The 22,072-nt window shown below is 49.3% G+C and overlaps 1 protein-coding gene across 4 annotated transcripts in view; it reads left to right on the forward strand.

Moving 5' to 3' along the window:
• PIWIL1 (piwi like RNA-mediated gene silencing 1) overlaps window positions 1-22,072 on the forward strand; it is a 1,090,590-nt gene that overhangs the window by 281,821 nt on the left and 786,697 nt on the right. For all 4 annotated transcript variants that reach the window (XM_063964616.1, XM_063964613.1, XM_063964615.1 and 1 more), the window contains exon 8: window positions 14,627-14,824. In XM_063964616.1, coding sequence (XP_063820686.1) covers window positions 14,627-14,824 — 198 coding nt within the window. The remainder of the gene's footprint in view (window positions 1-14,626; window positions 14,825-22,072) is intronic.

Below are 22,072 nucleotides of genomic sequence, written 5' to 3' on the forward strand. Positions count from 1 at the left end.
CAAAAAAACAAAAACGCAGGGTCCCACAGGACGCGCTCTGACCAATCAGCAGCGCTGTCCTGTGCTGTCCGTCACTTTAACTTTCCAATGGCAGAGAAAGGGGAGGAGACCATGGAGAGCGTGATCTCCCGCCTTCCCCTCTCTGCTCTGTACGGGACCCGGCCGAAACATCCAGCCCGCTGTGTGGCTGGGGGCCGTCATCTCCGGCCGGGCATGAAGCTCTGCCACATCGGTCAGCGGAGGAAGCCGTTCGAGGGATCAAGACCGGGGAAGATGCAGCGGCAGGTGGCTGGGGGCACTGGCGCACGTAGGGGAAATGTTGTGTGCTCTGAGTACCTACCCCCCGCAAGTCCGATCCATGCTGCTGCTGCACCGATAGTTTATTTCTTCAGATGCAGCCGCAGTGAGGCACTCGGGGCTTTAGAATCAGGGTTCGCGGCAGGGGGGTAGCCATGGAGTTTTAGGAAAGCTGCTGCAGAGCAAACTGTAGCTTTTTACAGCGCAGCAGCTGACTGACTGCACTCCTCTCCTCAGCTCCGGACACAGGGTGAGAGTGCGGCACCAGTGAGTGAAGTGGCTGGTCTTGCTGTAGGGGTGACTGGGGGTCTATGGTTGTGGCTGCAACTTGTAAGTGCTCTACCTGGCGCAATGTGTATAACGTGCTGTACCCGGCGCAGTGTGTATAACGTGCTGTACCCGGCGCAGTGTGTATAACGTGCTGTACCCGGCGCAGTGTGTATAACGTGCTGTACCCGGCGCAGTGTGTATAACGTGCTGTACCCGGCGCAGTGTGTATAACGTGCTGTACCCGGCGCAATGTGTATAACGTGCTGTACCCGGCGCAATGTGTATAACGTGCTGTACCCGGCGCAATGTGTATAACGTGCTGTTCCCGGCGCAATGTGTATAACGTGCTGTACCCGGCGCAATGTGTATAACGTGTTCTACCTGGTGCAATGTGTATAACGTGCTCTGCCTGGTGCAAAGTGTATGACGTGCTGTACCTGGTGCAAAGTGTATGACGTGCTGTTCCTGGTGCAAAGTGTATGACGTGCTCTACCTGGAGCAAAGTGTATGACGTGCTCTACCTGGCGCAGTGTGCATAGGAGGTTCTACCTGGTGCAATGTGTATAAGCGGCACTACTGTGTGGTGTAATGTGAATTGACACTATTATGTGGTCACGCCCCTTCCCTATGAAGCCACGCCCTAAAATTTTGCAGCGCGCCTATGGCGCGCACTACCTATGCTTTAAGGTCTGAGTGGTGGAACACCAATTCACTTTCTGCCTAAGGGCACCAAAATGTCTAGTTACAGCTCTGGTGCAGGGTGTCCTGCATGCTACACAGCCCAGCAGCACTGTCACCCCCATCCCCCCATCTTGCAACACTTTTGTAGTGTCCAAACAAGATTAAAATTAATAAGAACCTTCATTCCGATGGGACCCAGAAAAAGACCGGTAGGACCCCAATTTTTAAAAGTGAAGGGTCCCTGGGACCCACTTTTTTTGGCTCAGCGCGATCACTGCATCTTGACAAGGAAGGGGATTCCTCGTACAGTTATACCTACTATGCTTCGGGCTAGAAAGTCAGTCACATCTTCTCACTACTACCGCATTTGGAAGGCTTATGTAGCATGGTGTGAACGTCGAGAATTTTCTCCTTCCGTGTATAGCTTAGCCTGTCTTCTCCGTTTTTTGCAGGCGGGTTTTTCAGCAGGCCTAAGACTGGGTTCACTAAAGGTGCAGGTCTCTGCTCTTTCGGTTTTCTTCCAGAAAAAGATAGCCTTGCTGCCTGAGGTTCAGGCTTTCTTTCAAGGGGTTCTTCGAATACAGCCTCCCTTCCGTCCTCCGACAGCGCCATGGGACTTCAGTCTGGTCCTGTTTTTTCTGCAGTCTTCATTGTTTGAGCCCCTGGAATCAGTAGAGATAAAATATCTCACCTAGAAGGTGGTTCTTCTCCTGGCGCTGGCTTCAGCTAGACGGGTGTCGGAACTTGGGGCTCTCTCTTGTAGGTCTCCTTACCTGGTGTTTCATGCGGATAGGGCCGAGCTTCGTACTCGTATGTCCTTTCTACCTAAGGTGGTGTCTGATTTGCACATCAATCAGCCGCTTGTGGTCCCGGCCCTCTCGAGGGACTCTCCGGATTCGAGATCATTGGACGTTGTAAGGGCGCTCAAGATCTATGTGGATAGGACTTCAGCTATTCGGAAGTCAGATTCCTTATTTGTTCTCTATGATGCTGCTCGCCGTGGTTGGCCGGCTTCTAAGCAGACCTTGTCTCGATGGATTCGACTGACCATCAGACAAGCTTATTTGGCAGCTTCTCGGGAACCTCCATCTTCCATTTCAGCGCACTCCACGCGCTCTGTGGGACCTTCGTGGGCGGCTGCCCGGGGGGTCTCTATAACTACTTTATGTCGGGCGGCTACTTGGTCCGGCCGTCATACGTTTGTCAAATTCTACAAGTTTGACACTTTTGCGGCCTCTGCATCTCAGTTTGGCCGAGCGGTTTTACAGGACTCTCAGCGCTCTCCCACCCGTTTTGGGAGCTCTGGGACGTCCCCATTGTAACTACGCTCCAGAGGCCCCTAGTGGATGAAGGAGAAATCAGGATTTTGGTACTTACCGATAAATCCCTTTCTCCGATTCCACAGGGGCCACTGGACGCCCGCCCAGCGCTGTTTCCTCCTTGTTTTTTGCTTAACGGTTTGCAGGTCAATAGATGACTGCTTGTTGAGTTCAGGTTAGCCTGTTTTTTTGTTAGGTTCTGTTCCAGGTTTAGTTTGGGTTATCCTGGTTTACAGGACGTCATTAACCTCCTCTACCTTAAGGTTTTGTTTGTTACAGCTCTCCTCGGGCACAGTTTTACGTAGACTGGCTTGGAGGGGAGATAGTAGGGGAGGAGCTAGCCACAGTGTTAAAGTTTTAAAGTGCCAGCTCCCAATTACTGCCTACTATTTCCCCATTGTAACTACGCTCCAGTGGCCCCTGTGGAATCGGAGAAAGGGATTTATCGGTAAGTACCAAAATCCTGATATCTGGCATTATAATAGGCACTGCGGAGGCAGTAATTCTTTAAATCCCCCGCCAGTTTTGAGATTGAGCGGGACCGAAGCCCGCCGCTGGAGGGGGCGGAGCTTGGTCCCTCAGCACTAACCAGCACCATTTTCTCCACAGAGATCTGCAGAGAAGCTGGCTCCCCGGTATCTCCCCTGCTGAACACGGTTACACAGGGCTGAAAAGAGGAGGGGGAGCACTTGTAAGGTGCAGTGAGTGTATTAACACAGTGATTAATCTAAAAGCGCTATTATCTGGGAGTTTATTTTCCAGTGTCAGTTGGCGCTGGGTGTGTGCTGGCATACTCTCTCTCTGTCTCTCCAAAGGGCCTTATTGGGAAACTGTATCCTTATAACTATATCCCTGTGTGTGTGGGGGTGTCGGTACGAGTGTGTCGGCATGTCTGATGTGGAAGGCTTAGCTAAGGAGGAGGTGGAGCAGATGATTGTGGTATCTCCGTCGGCATGATTGGACATGTGGAATGTTTTAAATGCAAATGTGACCTTATTACATAAGAGATTGGACAAAGCAGAGTCCAGGAAAAAAGCAGGGAGTCAATCCATGGCTTCGGCTGGGTCACCGGGCCCTTCTGGATCTCAGAAACGTCCCCTGTCCCAAATAGCAGACACTGATACTGACACGGATTCTGACTCCAGTGTCGACTACTATGAGGCGAGGTTACACCCAAGGGTGGCCAAAAGTATTCATTATATGATTCTTGCAATAAAAGTTGTTTTGCATATCACAGATGACCCCTCGGTCCCTGACACGAGGGTGCGCATGTATAAGGAATAGAAACCTGAGGTAACCTTTCCCCCATCCCATGAGCTTAACGAGTTTTCTCTATCGTCCTAGTGGATGCTGGGGTTCCTGAAAGGACCATGGGGAATAGCGGCTCCGCAGGAGACAGGGCACAAAAAGTAAAGCCTTTGGATCAGGTGGTGCGCACCGGCTCCTCCCCCCATGACCCTCCTCCAAGCCAGTTAGATTTTGTGCCCGGCCGAGAAGGGTGCAATCTAGGTGGCTCTCCTAAAGAGCTGCTTTGGAAAGTTTAGCTTAGGTTTTTTATTTTACAGTGAGTCCTGCTGGCAACAGGATCACTGCAACGAGGGACTTAGGGGAGAAGAAGTGAACTCACCTGCGTGCAGGATGGATTGGCTTCTTGGCTACTGGACATCAGCTCCAGAGGGACGATCACAGGTACAGCCTGGATGGTCACCGGAGCCTTGCCGCCGGCCCCCTTGCAGATGCTGAAGTAAGAAGAGGTCCAGAATCGGCGGCAGAAGACTCCTCAGTCTTCTAAAGGTAGCGCACAGCACTGCAGCTGTGCGCCATTTTCCTCTCAGCACACTTCACACGGCAGTCACTGAGGGTGCAGGGCGCTGGGAGGGGGGCGCCCTGGGAGGCAAATGAATACCTATTTTGGCTAAAAATACCTCACATATAGCCTCCGGAGGCTATATGGAGATATTTAACCCCTGCCAGAATCCGTTAAGAGCGGGAGACGAGGCCGCCCGAAAAAGGGGCGGGGCCTATCTCCTCAGCACACAGCGCCATTTTCCCTCACAGAAAGGCTGGAGGGAAGGCTCCCAGGCTCTCCCCTGCACTACAGAAACAGGGTTAAAACAGAGAGGGGGGGCACTAATTTGGCGATATGCTTATATATATATTAAGATGCTATAAGGGAAAACACTTATATAAGGTTGTCCCTATATAATTATAGCGTTTTTGGTGTGTGCTGGCAAACTCTCCCTCTGTCTCTCCAAAGGGCTAGTGGGTCCTGTCCTCTATCAGAGCATTCCCTGTGTGTGTGCTGTGTGTCGGTACGTGTGTGTCGACAGGTAGGAGGACGATGTTGGTGAGGAGGCGGAGCAATTGCCTGTAATGGTTATGTCACTCTCTAGGGAGTCGACACCGGAATGGATGGCTTATTTAGGAAATTACGTGATAATGTCAACACGCTGCAAGGTCGGTTGACGACATGAGACGGCCGACAAACAATTAGTACGGTCCAGACGTCTCAAAAACACCGTCAAGGGTTTTTAAAACGCCCGTTTACTTTAGTCGGTCGACACAGACACAGACAGGGACACTGAATCCAGTGTCGACGGTGAATAAACAAACGTATTCCTTATTAGGGCCACACGTTAAAGGCAATGAAGGAGGTGTTACGTATTTCTGATACTACAAGTACCACAAAAGAGGGTATTATGTGGGATGTGAAAAAACTACCATAGTTTTTCCTGAATCAGATAAATTAAATAAAGTGTGTGATGATGCGTGGGTTCCCCCCGATAGAAAATTATGGGCGGTATACCCTTTCCCGCCAGAAGTTAGGGCGCGTTGGGAAACACCCCTTAAGGTGGATAAGGCGCTCACACGCTTATCAAAACAAGTGGCGGTACCGTCTATAGATAGGGCCGTCCTCAAGGACCAGCTGACAAGGCTGGAAAATATAATAAAAAGTATATACACACATACTGGTGTTATACTGCGGCCAGCGATCGCCTCAGCCTGGATGTGCAGAGCTAGGGTGGCTTGGTCGGATTCCCTGACTAAAAATATTGATACCCTTGACAGGGACAGTATTTTATTGACTATAGAGCATTTCTATATATGCGAGATGCACAGAGGGATATTTGCACTCTGGCATCATGAATAAACGCGATGTCCATAACTGCCAGAAGATGTTATGGACACGACAGTGGTCAGGTGATGCAGATTCCAAACGGCACAGTATGGCCGTATAAAGGAAGAGGACTTGTTTGGGGTCGGTCCATCGGACCTGGTGGTCACGGCAACTGCTGGAAAATCCACCGTTTTTTACCCTAAGTCACATCTCTGCAGAAAAAGACACCGTCTTTTCAGCCTCAGTCCTCTCGTCCCTATAAGATCATATCTGCCCAGGGATAGAGGAAAGGGAAGAAGACTGCAACAGGCAGCCTATTCCCAGGAACAGAAGCGTTCCACCGCGTCTGACAAGTTCTCAGCATGACGCTGAGACCGTACAGGACCCCTGGATCCTACATGTAGTATCCCGGGGGTACAGATGGGAATGTCGAGACGTTTCCCCTTCGCAGGCTCCTGAAGTCTGCTTTACCAAGTCTCCCTCCGACAAGGAGGTAGTATGGGAAAAAATTCACAAGCTGTGTTCCCAGCAGGTGACAATTAAATTACCCCTCCTACTACAGAAAAGGGGTATTATTCCACACTATATTGTGGTACTGAAGCCAGAAGGCTAGGTGAGACTTATTCTAAAAAAAAAAAAAAATTTTTTTTTTGAACACTTACAAAGGTTCAAATTAAGATGAAGTCACTCAGAGCAGTGATAACGAACCAGGAAGAAGGGGACTATATAGTGTCCCGGGACATCAGGGATGCTTACCTCTATGTCCCAAATTTGCCCTTCTCACTAAGGGTACCTCAGGTTCGTGGTGCAGAACTGTCACTATCAGTTTCAGACGCTGCCGTTTGGATTGTCCACGGCACCCCGGGGTCTTTACCAAGGTAATGGCCGAATTGATGATTCTTCTTCGAAGAAAAGGCGTCTTAATTATCCCTTACTTGGACGATCTCCTGATAGGGGCATAGTCCAGGGAACAGTTGGAGGTCGGAGTAGCACTATCTCGGATACTGCTACAATCAGCACGGGTGGATTCTAAATATTCCAAAATCGCAGCTGATCCCGACGACACGTCTGCTGTGCCTAGGGATGATTCTGGACACAGTCCAGAAAAAGGTGTTTCTCCCGGAAGAGAAAGCCAGGGAGTTATCCGAGCAAGTCAGGAACCTCCTAAAAACAGTGCATCATTGCACAAGGGTCCTGGTAAAAATGGTGGCTTCCTACGAAGCAATTCCATTCGGCAGATTTCACGTAAGAACTTTTCAGTGGGATCTGCTGGACAAATGGTCCGGATCGCATCTTCAGATGCATCAGCGGATAACCCAATATCCAAGGACAAGGGTGTCTCTCCTGTGGTGGTTATAGAGTGCTCATCTTCTAGAGGGCCGCAGATTCGGCATTCAGGATTGGATGCTGGTAACCACGGAGCCCAGCCTGAGAGGCTGGGGAGCAGTCACACAAGGGAAAAATTTCCAGGGAGTGTGATCAAGTATGGAGACTTTTCTCCACATAAATATACTGGAGCTAAGGGTAAATTTATAATGCTCTAAGCTTAGCAAGACCTCTGCTTCAAGGTCAGCCGGTATTGATCCAGTGGGAAAAACATCACGGCAGTCGCCCACGTAAACAGACAGGGCGACACAAGAAGCAGGAGGGCAATGGCAGAAACTGCAAGGACTTTTCGCTGGGCGGAAAATCATGTGATAACACTGTCAGCAGTTTTTCATCCCGGGAATGGAAACTGGGAAGCAGACTTCCTCAGCACGACCTCCACCCGGGAGAGTGGAAACTTCATTGAGAAGTTTTTTCCACATGATTGTAAACCGTTGGGAAATACCAAAGGTGGACATGATGGCGTCCCGTCTGAACAAAAAACGGGACAGGTATTGCGCCAGGTCAAGGGACCCTCAGGCAATAGATGTGGACGTTCTGGTAACACCGTGGGTGTACCAGTCGGTGTATGTGTTCCCTCCTCTGCTTCTCATACCTAAGGTGCTGAGAATTATAAGACGTAGAGGAGTAAGAACTATACTCATGGCTCCGGATTGGCCAAGAAGGACTTGGTACCCGGAACTTCAAGAGATGCTTACAGAGGTCTTATGGCCTCTGCCGCTAAGAAGGGACTTGCTTCAGCAAGTACCATGTCTGTTCCAAGACTTACCGCAGCTGCGTTTGTCGGCATGGCGATGGAAAGCCAGATCCTAAGGGAAAAAAGGCATTCCGGAAGAGGTCATTCCTACCCTGGTCAAAGCCAGAAAGGAGGTGACCGCACAACATTATCACCACGTGTGGCGAAAATTTGTTGCGTGGTGTGAGGCCAGGAAGGCCCCACAAAGAAATTTCAACTCGGTCGTTTCCTGCATTTCCTGCAAACAGGAGTGTCTATGGGCCTCAAATTGGGGTCCATTAAGGTTCAAATTCGGCCCTGTAAATTTTCTTCCAGAAAGAATTGGCTTCAGTTCCTGAAGTCCAGAAGTTTGTCAAGGGAGTATTGCATATACAAACCCCTTTTTTGTGCCTCCAGTGGCACTGTGGGATCTCAACGTAGTTCTGGGATTTCTCAAATCACATTGGTTTAAAACCAGTCAAATATGTGGATTTGCAGCATCTCACATAAAAAGTGACCATGCTCTTGGCCCTGGCCTGGACCAGGCGAGTGTCAAATTGGTGGTTTTTTCTCAAAAAAGCCCATATCTGTTTGTCCATTCGGACAGGGCAGAGCTGCGGACTCGTCCCCAGTTCTCTCCCTAAGGTGGTGTCAGTGTTTCACCTGAACCAGCTTATTGTGGTGCCTTGCACCTACTAGGGACTTGGAGGACTCCAAGTTGCTAGAAGTTGTCAGGGCCCTGAAAATATATTCCAGGACAGCTGGAGTCAGAAAATCTGACTCGCTGTTTATACTGTATGCACCCAACAAGTTGGGTGCGCCTGCTTCTAAGCAGTCGATTGCTCGTTGGATTTGTAACGCAATTCAACTTGCACATTCTGAGGCAGGCCTGCCACAGTCTAAATCGGTTAAGGCCCATTCCACAAGGAAGGTGGGCTCATCTTGGGCGGCTGCCCGAGAGGTCTCGGCATTACAACTCTGCCGAGCAGCTACGTGGTCAGGGGAGAACACGTTTGTAAAATTCTACAAATTTGATATCCTGGCAAAAGAGGACCTGGAGTTCTCTCATTCGGTGCTGCAGAGTCATCCGCACTCTCCCGCCCGTTTGGGAGCTTTGGTATAATCCCCATGGTCCTTTCAGGAACCCCAGCATCCACTAGGACGATAGAGAAAATAAGAATTTACTTACCGATAATTCTATTTCTCGGAGTCCGTAGTGGATGCTGGGCGCCCATCCCAAGTGCGGATTATCTGCAATACTTGTACATAGTTACAAAAATCGGGTTATTATTGTTGTGAGCCATCTTTTCAGAGGCTCCGCTGTTATCATACTGTTAACTGGGTTTAGATCACAAGTTGTACGGTGTGATTGGTGTGGCTGGTGTGAGTCTTACCCGGGATTCAAAATTCCTCCCTTATTGTGTACGCTCGTCCGGGCACGGTACCTGGCTGGCTTGGAGGAGGGTCATGGGGGGAGGAGCCGGTGCGCACCACCTGATCCAAAGGCTTTACTTTTTGTGCCCTGTCTCCTGCGGAGCCGCTATTCCCCATGGTCCTTTCAGGAACCCCAGCATCCACTACGGACTCCGAGAAATAGAATTATCGGTAAGTAAATTCTTATTATTTGAAAATGATTGGGAAACTTCAGAAAAAAAACTGCAGATTCCCAAGAGGATTCTTATGGCGTATCCTTTCCCTGCACAGGACAGGGTACGTTGGGAATCCTCACCCAGGGTGGACAAGGATTTAACACGCCTATCCAAGAAAGTGGCGCTACCGTCTCCGGACACGGCAGCCCTCAAGGATCCTGCTGATCGCAGAAAGGAAGCTATTTTAAAGTCTATTTATGCGCATACAGGTGCTTTGCTCAGACCGGCAATAGAATCGGCATGGGTGTGTAGTGCAGTTGCAGCTTGGACAGATACCTTGTCTGCTGACCTTGATACCCTAGATAGGGATACCATTTTATTGACCTTAGGCCACATTAAAGACGCAGTCTTATATATGAGGGACTCTCAAAGAGACGTTGGGCTGCTGGGTTCGAGATACAACGCCATGGCGATTTCTGCTAGGCGAGCCCTGTGGACCCGCCAATAGACGGGTGATGCCGACTCAAAGAAGCATATGGAGGTTTTGCCATACAAAAGTGAAGTTTTATTTGGGGAAGGTCTCGCGGACCTGGTTGCCACAGCTACCGCGGGTAAATCTACCTTTTTGCCTTTTGTTCCCCCGCAGCAAAAGAAACTCCACAAAATCATATGCAGTCCTTTCGGTCGCATAAGTTCAGAAGAGGTCGGGGCTCATCTTTCCTCGCCAGAGGTAAGGGTAGAGGAAAGAGAGCACCTGCTCCGGCTGGTTCCCAGGAGCAGAAGTCCTCCCCGGCTTCTATTAAATCCACAGCATGACGCTGGGGCTCCACTAAGGGAGTCCGCACCGCTGGGGGCACGTCTTCGACTCTTCAGCCAGGTCTGGGTTCTGTCAGACGTGGATCCTTGGGTGATGGATATTGTATCCCAAGGCTACAAACTGGAATTCGAAGAGGTGCCCCTTCGCCGATTTTTCAAGTCGGCCTTGCCAGCTTCTCCCCCAGAGAGGGAATTGTTGTTCGCTGCAATTCAAAAGCTATATCAACAGCAAGTGATTGTCAAGGTTCCCCTAGTCCAACAGGGGAAAGGGTACTATTCGACCCTGTTCGTGGTCCCGAAGCCGGATGGTTCAGTCAGACCCATTTTAAATCTAAAATCCCTAAACCTGTACTTGAGAAAGTTCAAATTCAAGATGGAATCGCTCCAGGCTGTGGTCTCCAGTCTGGAAGGGGGGGGATTTTATGGTGTCACTCGACATAAAGGATGCATACCTTCATGTCCCCATATATCCTCCTCATCAGGCGTACCTGAGATTCGCTGTACAGGACTGTCATTACCAGTTTCAGACGTTGCCGTTTGGGCTTTCCACGGCCCCGAGGATTTTCACCAAGGTGATGGCGGAGATGATGGTGCTCCTGCGCAGGCAGGGAGTCACAATTATCCCATACTTGGACGATCTCCTGATAAAAGCAAGATCGAGAGATCAATTGCAGAAGAGCGTGTCGCTCTCCCTGAGAGTGCTACAACAACACGGTTGGATTCTCAATCTGCCAAACTCACAATTGATTCCAACGACTCGAAATTAATTCCTAGGCATGATTCTGGACACGGAACAGAAGAGGGTTTTTCTCCCGGAAAAAGCCCAGCACCTCCAGAACATGGTCAGAGACTTGCTAAAACCAAAAAGAGTGTCTGTTCATCAATGCACTCGAGTTCTGGGGAAAATGGTGGCAGCCTATGAGGCCATCCCCTTCGGCAGGTTTCATGCAAGGACATTTCAGTCGGACCTCCTGGACAAGTGGTCCGGGTCCATTCTACTAATACATCAGAAGATAAGCCTGTCCCCCCGGGCCAGGGTGTCTCTCCTGTGGTGGCTGCAAAGTGCTCACCTTCTAGAGGGTCGCAGGTTCGGCATTCAGGACTGGGTTCTAGTGACCACGGACGCAAGCCTCCGAGGATGGGGAGCAGTCACACAAGGAAGACATTTTCAAGGGCTATGGTCATGCCAGGGGGCTTGTCTACACATCAACGTACTGGAATTGAGGGCCATATACAACGGCCTACGACAAGCGAAGGATCTTCTTCGCAACCTACCGGTTCTGATTCATTCAGACAACGTCACAACCGTGGCTCATGTAAACCGCCAAGGCGGGACAAGGAGCAGAGTGGCAATGGCGGAAGCCACCAGGATTCTTCGCTGGGCGTAAAATCACGTAAGCGCTCTGTCAGCGGTTTACATTCCGGGAGTGGACAACTGGGAACCAGACTTCCTTAGCAGACAAGATCTCCATCCAGGAGAGTGGGGACTTCATCAAGAAGTTTTTAAAGAGATAACAAGTCTTTGGGGAATTTCTCACATAGACATGATGGCGTCACGCCTCAATAAGAAGCTTCGGAGGTATTGTGCCAGGTCAAGGGACCCTCAGGCAGTAGCGGTGGACTCCCTGGTGACACCTTGGGTGTTTCAGTCGGTCTTTGTGTTCCCCCTCTTCCTCTCATCTTAAAAATATTGAGAATCATAAGACAAAAAAGAGTGAAAACAATACTCATTGTTCCAGATTGGCCTCGAAGGGCCTGGTATTCAGATCTTCAGGAGATGCTCACAGAAGATCCCTGGCTTCTTCCTCTCAGGAAAAACCTGTTGCAATAGGGGCCCTGCGTGTTCCAAGACTGACCGCGGTTACGTATGACGGCATAGCGGTTGAACGCCGAATCCTAGCTGGTAAAAGTATTCCGGAGGAAGTCATCCCTACTCTGATAAAGGCTAGGAAGGAGGTGACGGCAAAACATTATCACCATATCTGGAGGAAGTACGTTTTTTGGTGTGAAGCCAAGAATGCTCCTACGGAAGATTTCCATCTGGGCCGTTTTCTCCACTTTCTACAGACAGGCGTGGATATGGGCCTAAAATTAGGCTCGATTAAGGTACATATTCGGCCCTGTCTATTTTCTTTCAGAAGGAATTGGCTTCTCACCCAGAAGTCCAGACTTTTGTAAAGGGAGTGCTGCACATCCAGCCTCCTTTTGTGCCCCCAGTGGCACCTTGGGACCTTAATGTGGTGTTACGGTTCCTGAAGTCTCACTGGTTTGAACCTCTTTAAACGGTTGAATTGAAATTTCTCCCTTGGAAAGTGGTCATGTTGTTGGCCTTGGCATCTGCAAGGCGGGTGTCCGAATTGGCGGCCGTGTCTCACAAGAGCGCCTATTTGACCTTCCATGTGGATAGAGCAGAGTTGAGGACTCGTCCTCAATTTTTGCCTAGGGTGGTTTCTTCATTTCATATGAACCAAGCTATTGTGGTGCCTGTGGCTACGAGTGACTTGGAGGATTCCAAGTCCCTGGATGTAGTCAGGGCCTTAAAAATCTATTTAGCCAGGACTGCTCGAATTGGGAAAACAGAAGCACTGTTTGTCCTGTATGCAGCCAACAAAGTTGGCGCTCCTGCTTCGAAGCAGACTATTGCTGGCTGGATCTGTAACACGATTCAGCAGGCTCATTCTTCGGCTGGATTGTCGTTAACAGATTCGGTAAAGGCCCATTCCACTAGGAAGGTGGCCTCTTCTTGGGCGGCTGCCCGAGGCGTCTCGGCTTTACAGCTTTGCCGAGGTGCTACCTGGTCAGGTTCAAACACTTTTGCAAAGTTCTATAAGTTTGATACCCTGGCTGATGAGGACCTTGCGTTTGCTCAGTCGGTGCTGCAAAGTCGTCCGCACTCTCCCGCCCGGTCTGGAGCTTTGGTATTAACCCCATGGTCCTTACGGAGTCCCCAGTATCCTCTAGGACGTAAGAGAAAATAAGATTTTAAACTTACCGGTAAATCTTTTTCTTCTAGTCCGTAGAGGATGCTGGGCGGCCGTCCCAGTGCGGACAAAATCTGCAAGGCTTGTATATAGTTGTTGCTTACATAAGGGTTATGTTACAGTTGAGATCAGTCTTTAGCTGATACTGTTTTGTTCATACTGTTAACTGGTTGCGTGGGTGGTTTTCAGTATGCCAACTGACTGGATCCCGGCGCACAGTATACCGGCGCCGGGATGCCGACAGCCGGCATACCAACACTTATTCTCCCTTGTTGGGTCCACGACCCCCCTGGAGGGAGAATAAAATAGCGTGTTGCGCGCCGCCGTGCCCGTAGCGCGGCGAGCGCAGCGAGCCCGTAAGGGGCTTATTTGCGCTCGCCACACTGTCGGTAAGCTGGCGGTCGGGCTCCCGGCGCCGGTATGCTGGTCGCCGGGAGCCCAACCGCGAGCATACCGTAGTAAACCCGGTTGCGTATATTCCAGGTTATACGGTGTGGATAGTGTGGGCTGGTATGAATCTTGCCGTTAGATGAACAAAATCCTTTCCTCGTATTGTCCATCTCCTCTGGGCACAGTTTCTCTAACTGAGGTCTGGAGGAGGGGCATAGAGGGAGGAGCCAGTGCACACCCATTCTAAAGTTCTTTATAGTGCCCATGTCTCCTGTGGAGCCCGTCTATACACCATGGTCCTTACGGAGTCCCCAGCATCCTCTATGGACTAGGAGAAAAAGATTTACCGGTAGGTTTAAAATCTTATTTTTTCAGAAATTTTGTACAGTATTTTTGAAATATAGTATACTAGATAGTTTCCTGTCCACATGCTTTAAATGGAATGTCCATTGTTCTCCTCAGAATTGTGGCTTTATATTCCTACATTTAATCATATCTACTCATGGCAATGTGCTACAATTTAATAACAGGCATCAAATAAATCTACACATTAATCTGGTTACTTTGACACCAAGCACAACATGTCCATCTTGCTCCGCTCCAATAATACACATACATGACGTTACTCCATTATATAATTTAAAACCTAATGATGTCTGGCGCTTGATATGTTCAATTTATGTGCCTTATGAAATATGTGTTGAATCTATCTTTGTGGCATGTCTGTAAATGCCTAAGTTACCATATATTGCTGTGCTCGCTGCACGTATTTGCAAGCATAGGGACTCATTGTGTGGAGTCTGTTTGTTCTCTCTGTAATATTTTTGACTTCGACAGTATGTTCACCAACTTTATTGTTTCTGCTAATGTTAATCAGATTGTCATATCTTGAATGTATCAAATCTAAGGCCGTAGTTCAACTGAACAACGGTATGAATTTATGACTTTTTTTTTTAAAAAATAAATTAAATTTCTGTAGCTTTAGCTTGCACATTTATTTACATCTAAACTTATGTCTTAATAATTTATTGTATTATCCATTGTTTTCTGTCATTTCTGTACAGTTTAACAATTTGGCCAGGCTTCACCACTTCAATCTTGCAGTATGAGACTAGTATTATGCTTTGCATTGATGTCAGCCATAAAGTTCTTCGTAGTGAAACTGTTCTGGATGTAATGTACAACCTGTATTCAAGAGTTGGACCACATAACTTCCATGATGCCTGCAGTAAAGAACTTATTGGGCAAATAGTTCTTACCAAGTAAGCATCAAACATTGCCAAATACATCTAAATATCACATTGGTGTACTTTATGAGATCACTAGCAATTTAAATACATTTTTTCATCCTTTTAACTCATTGTGGTTCTCTATTACCTTTGATTCTTTAAAAAGATTTGAGAAGAGCTGAAAGTCATAGCAGAAGTGTCCACTATCTGTTAGTAGCTTGTCTGCTGAATACAGCTGACGGTGACGTCCAAAGTCAGGATCCACCCCTTTCAAAGTATTTATATTGAGAAATGGGGTCACCTTCCCTGGGATTCCAATCTTGGGGTGACCAGTTTGGGGCTGGCCACCATTATGACAGAGGGAACCCACTGCCCTAGCGGAATCATCATAATGCTGGTATTGGAAAATGGGGTCGACCTGATGTCATCTCCCACCCCCCACACCACTATTTCTCCTTCATCCACTAGGGGCCACTGGAGCGCAGTTACAATGGGGAAATAGTAGGCAGTAATTGGGAGCTGGCACTTTAAAAATTCCAACACTGTGGCTAGCTCCTCCCCTACTATCTCCCCTCCAAGCCAGTCTTTAATTTGTGCCCAAGGGAGCTGGTTCACTTGGGTCTTCTCTGAAGAAATTTTTCTCTAACGTCCTAGTGGATGCTGGGGACTCCGAAAGGACCATGGGGAATAGCGGCTCCGCAGGAGACTGGGCACAAAAGTAAAAAGCTTTAGGACTACCTGGTGTGCACTGGCTCCTCCCCCTATGACCCTCCTCCAAGCCTCAGTTGGGATTTTGTGCCCGAACGAGAAGGGTGCAATCTAGGTGGCTCTCCTGAGCTGCTTAGAGTAAAAGTTTAAATAGGTTTTCTCTATCGTCCTAGTGGATGCTGGGGTTCCTGAAAGGACCATGGGGAATAGCGGCTCCGCAGGAGACAGGGCACAAAAAGTAAAGCTTTCCGATCAGGTGGTGTGCACTGGCTCCTCCCCCCATGACCCTCCTCCAAGCCTCAGTTAGATTTTTGTGCCCGGCCGAGAAGGGTGCAATCTAGGTGGCTCTCCTAAAGAGCTGCTTAGAGAAAGTTTAGCTTAGGTTTTTTATTTTACAGTGAGTCCTGCTGGCAACAGGATCACTGCAACGAGGGACTTAGGGGAGAAGAAGTGAACTCACCTGCGTGCAGGATGGATTGGCTTCTTGGCTACTGGACATCAGCTCCAGAGGGACGATCACAGGTACAGCCTGGATGGTCACCGGAGCCTCGCCGCCGGCCCCCTTGCAGATGCTGAAACATGAAGAGGTCCAGAATCGGCGGCAGAAGACTCCTCAGTCTTCTAAAGGTAGCGCACAGCACTGCAGCTGTGCGCCATTTTCCTCTCAGCACACTTCACACGGCAGTCACTGAGGGTGCAGGGCGCTGGGGGGGGAGCGCCCTGGGAGGCAAATGAAAACCTATTTGGCTAAAAAATACCTCACATATAGCCTCCGGGGGCTATATGGAGATATTTAACACCTGCCAGAATACACTAAAGAGCGGGAGACGAGCCCGCCGGAGAAGGGGCGGGGCCTATCTCCTCAGCACACAGCGCCATTTTCCTTACACAACTCCGCTGGTCAGGACGGCTCCCAGGTCTCTCCCCTTCACTGCACTACAGAAACAGGGTAAAACAAGAGAGGGGGGGCAAAATAGTGGCAAAAATTATATTATAAAAGCAGCTATACAGGGAGCACTTATTATAAGGCTATCCCTGTCATATATAGCGTTTTTGGTGTGTGCTGGCAAACTCTCCCTCTGTCTCCCCAAAGGGCTAGTGGGGTCCTGTCTTCGTTAAGAGCATTCCCTGTGTGTCTGCTGTGTGTCGGTACGTGTGTGTCGACATGTATGAGGACGATATTGGTGTGGAGGCGGAGCAATTGCCAAATATGGGGATGTCACCTCCTAGGGGGTCGACACCAGAATGGATGCCTTTATTTATGGAATTACGGGATAGTGTCAACACGCTAAAGCAGTCGTTTGACGACATGAGACGGCCGGACAATCAGTTAGTGCCTGTCCAGGCGCCTCAAACACCGTCAGGGGCTGTAAAACGCCCTTTGCCTCAGTCGGTCGACACAGACCCAGACACAGGCACTGATTCCAGTGGCGACGGTGACGAATCAACCGTATTTTCCAGTAGGGCCACACGTTATATGATTTTGGCAATGAAGGAGGCGTTACATTTAGCTGATACTACAGGTACCACTAAACAGGGTATTATGTGGGGTGTGAAAAAACTACCTATAGTTTTTCCTGAATCAGAAGAACTAAATGATGTATGTGATGAAGCGTGGGTTGCCCCCGATAAAAAGATGCTAATTTCAAAGAAGTTATTAGCTTTATAGCCTTTCCCGTCAGAGGTTAGGGCGCGCTGGGAAACACCTCCTAGGGTGGACAAGGCGCTCACACGCTTATCTAAACAAGTGGCGTTACCCTCTCCTGAGACGGCCGCACTTAAAGATCCAGCAGATAGGAGGATGGAAAATACCCAAAAAAGTATATACACACATACAGGTGTTATACTACGACCAGCTATAGCGACAGCCTGGATGTGCAGTGCTGGAGTAGCTTGGTCAGAGTCCCTGATTGAAAATATTGATACCCTGGATAGGGACAATGTTTTACTGTCTTTAGAGCAAATAAAGGATGCATTTCTTTATATGCGTGATGCACAGAGGGATATCTACACACTGGCATCACGGGTAAGTGCTATGTCCATTTCGGCCAGAAGAAGTTTATGGACGCGACAGTCGTCAGGCGATGCGGACTCAAAACGGCATATGGAAGTTTTGCCGTATAAAGGGGAGGAGTTATTTGGAGTCGGTCTATCAGATTTGGTGGCCACGGCTACAGCCGGGAAATCCACCTTTTTACCTCAAGCTACTCCCCAACAGAAAAAGACACCGACTTTTCAACCGCAGCCCTTTCGTTCATTTAAAAACAAGAGAGCAAAGGGATATTCATATCTGCCACGAGGCAGAGGAAGGGGGAAGAGACACCAACAGGCAGCTCCTTCCCAGGAACAGAAGCCCTCCCCCGCTTCTACAAAAGCCTCAGCATGACGCTGGGGCTTCTCAAGCGGACTCAGGGGCGGTGGGCGGTCGTCTCAAGAATTTCAGCGCGCAGTGGGCTCACTCGCAGGTAGATCCCTGGATCCTGCAGATAATATCTCAGGGGTACAGGTTGGAACTAGAGACAGATCCGCCTCGCCGTTTCCTGAAGTCTGCTTTACCAACGTCCCCCTCCGAAAGGGAGACGGTTTTGGAAGCCATTCACAAGCTGTACTCTCAGCAGGTGATAGTCAAGGTACCTCTTCTACAACAGGGAAAGGGGTATTATTCCACTCTATTTGTGGTACCGAAGCCGGACGGCTCGGTAAGACCTATTCTAAATCTGAAGTCCTTGAACCTGTACATAAAGAAGTTCAAGTTCAAAATGGAGTCACTCAGAGCAGTGATAGCGAACCTGGAAGAAGGGGACTTTATGGTGTCCTTGGACATCAAGGATGCGTACCTCCACGTTCCAATTTACCCCTCACACCAGGGGTACCTCAGGTTCGTTGTACAAAACTGTCACTATCAGTTTCAGACGCTGCCGTTCGGATTGTCCACGGCACCTCGGGTCTTTACAAAGGTAATGGCCGAGATGATGATTCTTCTTCGAAGAAAAGGCGTATTAATTATCCCATACTTGGACGATCTCCTAATAAGGGCAAGGTCCAGAGAACAGCTAGAGAGGGGATTAGCACTGTCTCAAGAAGTGCTAAAACAGCACGGCTGGATTCTGAATATTCCAAAATCCCAGTTAATGCCGACAACTCGTCTGCTGTTCCTAGGGAGGATTCTGGACACGGTTCAGAAAAAGGTTTTTCTCCCGGAGGAAAAAGCCAAGGAGTTATCCGAGCTTGTCAGGAACCTCCTAAAACCAGGAAAGGTGTCTGTACATAAATGCACAAGAGTCCTGGGAAAAATGGTGGCTTCTTACGAAGCAATTCCATTCGGCAGATTCCATGCACGAATTTTCCAGAGGGATCTGTTGGACAAATGGTCAGGGTCGCATCTTCAGATGCACCAGCGGATAACCCTGTCTCCAAGGACAAGGGTATCTCTTCTGTGGTGGTTGCAGAGTGGCTCATCTATTGGAGGGCCGCAGATTCGGCATACAGGATTGGATCCTGGTGACCACGGACGCCAGCCTGAGAGGCTGGGGAGCAGTCACACAAGGAAGAAATTTCCAGGGAGTGTGGACGAGCCTGGAAACGTCTCTTCACATAAACATTCTGGAACTAAGAGCAATCTACAATGCTCTAAGCCAGGCAGAACCTCTGCTTCAAGGAAAACCGGTGTTGATCCAGTCGGACAACATCACGGCAGTCGCCCATGTAAACAGACAGGGCGGCACAAGAAGCAGGAGTGCAATGGCAGAAGCTGCAAGGATTCTTCGCTGGGCAGAGAATCATGTGATAGCACTGTCAGCAGTGTTCATCCCGGGAGTGGACAACTGGGAAGCAGACTTCCTCAGCAGACACGACCTTCACCCGGGAGAGTGGGGACTTCATCCGGAAGTCTTCCACATGCTGGTAACCCGTTGGGAAAGACAAATGGTGGACATGATGGCGTCTCACCTCAACAAAAAACTGGACAGGTATTGCGCCAGGTCAAGAGATCCGCAGGCAATAGCTGTGGACGCGCTGGTAACGCCTTGGGTGTACCAGTCGGTGTATGTGTTTCCTCCTCTGCCTCTCATACCAAAAGTATTGAGAATTATACGGCAAAGAGGCGTAAGAACGATACTAGTGGTTCCGGATTGGCCAAGAAGGACTTGGTACCCGGAACTTCAAGAGATGATCACGGAAGATCCGTGGCCTCTACCTCTAAGGAGGGACTTGCTTCAGCAGGGTCCCTGTCTGTTTCAAGACTTACCGCGGCTGCGTTTGACGGCATGGCGGTTGAACGCCGGATCCTAAAGGAAAAAGGCATGCCGGAAGAAGTCATTCCTACTTTGATTAAAGCAAGGAAGGAAGTAACCGTGCAACACTATCACCGCATTTGGCGAAGATATGTTGCGTGGTGCGAGGATCGGAGTGCTCCGACGGAGGAATTTCAACTGGGTCGATTCCTACATTTCCTGCAATCAGGATTGTCTATGGGTCTCAAATTGGGATCTATTAAGGTTCAAATTTCGGCCCTGTCGATTTTCTTTCAAAAAGAATTGGCTTCAGTTCCTGAAGTCCAGACTTTTGTTAAGGGAGTGCTGCATATACAGCCTCCTGTGGTGCCTCCAGTGGCACCGTGGGATCTCAATGTGGTTTTGGAATTTCTAAAATCTCATTGGTTTGAACCACTAAAAAAGGTGGATTTAAAATATCTCACATGGAAAGTGACCATGTTACTAGCCCTGGCTTCGGCCAGGAGAGTGTCAGAACTGGCAGCTTTATCTTACAAAAGCCCATATCTGATTTTCCATTCGGACAGGGCAGAACTGCGGACTCGTCCGCATTTTCTCCCTAAGGTGGTGTCAGCTTTTCATCTGAACCAGCCTATTGTAGTGCCTGCGGCTACAAGTGACTTGGAGGACTCCAAGTTACTGGACGTTGTCAGAGCATTAAAAATATATATTGCAAGGACAGCTGGAGTCAGAAAATCTGACTCGTTGTTTATATTGTATGCACCCAACAAGATGGGTGCTCCTGCGTCTAAGCAGACGATTGCTCGTTGGATCTGTAGCACAATCCAACTTGCACATTCTGTGGCAGGCCTGCCACAGCCTAAATCTGTAAAGGCCCACTCCACAAGGAAGGTGGGCTCATCTTGGGCGGCTGCCCGAGGGGTCTCGGCATTACAACTTTGCCGAGCAGCTACGTGGTCAGGGGAGAACACGTTTGTAAAATTTTACAAATTTGATACTCTGGCTAAGGAGGACCTGGAGTTCTCTCATTCGGTGCTGCAGAGTCATCCGCACTCTCCCGCCCGTTTGGGAGCTTTGGTATAATCCCCATGGTCCTTTCAGGAACCCCAGCATCCACTAGGACGATAGAGAAAATAAGAATTTACTTACCGATAATTCTATTTCTCGGAGTCCGTAGTGGATGCTGGGCGCCCATCCCAAGTGCGGATTATCTGCAATAATTGTACATAGTTATTGTTAACTAATTCGGGTTATTGTTTAGGAAGCCATCTTTCAGAGGCTCCTCTGTTATCATACTGTTAACTGGGTTTGATCACAAGTTGTACGGTGTGATTGGTGTGGCTGGTATGAGTCTTACCCGGGATTCAAAATTCCTCCCTTATTGTGTACGCTCGTCCGGGCACAGTACCTAACTGAGGCTTGGAGGAGGGTCATGGGGGGAGGAGCCAGTGCACACCACCTGATCGGAAAGCTTTACTTTTTGTGCCCTGTCTCCTGCGGAGCCGCTATTCCCCATGGTCCTTTCAGGAACCCCAGCATCCACTACGGACTCCGAGAAATAGAATTATCGGTAAGTAAATTCTTATTTTTTTATTTTCAGTGAGACCTGCTGGCAACAGGCTCACTGCATCGAGGGACTAAGGGGAGAAGAAGCGAACTCACCTGCGTGCAGAGTGGATTGGGCTTCTTAGGCTACTGGACATTAGCTCCAGAGGGACGATCACAGGCCCAGCCATGGATGGGTCCCGGAGCCGCGCCGCCGTCCCCCTTACAGAGCCAGAAGTCTGAAGAGGTCCGGAAAATCGGCGGCAGAAGACGTCCTGTCTTCACTAAGGTAGCGCACAGCACCGCAGCTGTGCGCCATTGCTCTCAGCACACTTCACACTCCGGTCACTGAGGGTGCAGGGCGCTGGGGGGGGGGCGCCCTGAGACGCAATAAAAACACCTTTTTTGGCAAAAAAATACATCACATATAGCTCCTGGGCTATATGGATGTATTTAACCCCTGCCTATTTTTACATAAAAAAGCGGGAGAAAGGCTGCCGAAAAAGGGGCGGAGCCTATCTCCTCAGCACACTGGCGCCATTTTTTCCTCACAGCTCCGTTGGAGGAAGGCTCCCTGACTCTCCCCTGCAGTCCTGCACTACAGAAACAGGGTAAAACAAGAGAGGGGGGGCACTAAATTGGCATATAAATATATACAGCAGCTATATTAGGGAAAAACACTTATAGTTATCCCTGTATATATATAGCGCTCTGGTGTGTGCTGGCAAACTCTCCCTCTGTCTCCCCAAAGGGCTAGTGGGGTCCTGTCCTCTATCAGAGCATTCCCTGTGTGTGT

This window comes from Pseudophryne corroboree, chromosome 1 (assembly GCF_028390025.1).
Source record: "Pseudophryne corroboree isolate aPseCor3 chromosome 1, aPseCor3.hap2, whole genome shotgun sequence".
Lineage (NCBI taxonomy): Eukaryota > Metazoa > Chordata > Amphibia > Anura > Myobatrachidae > Pseudophryne > Pseudophryne corroboree.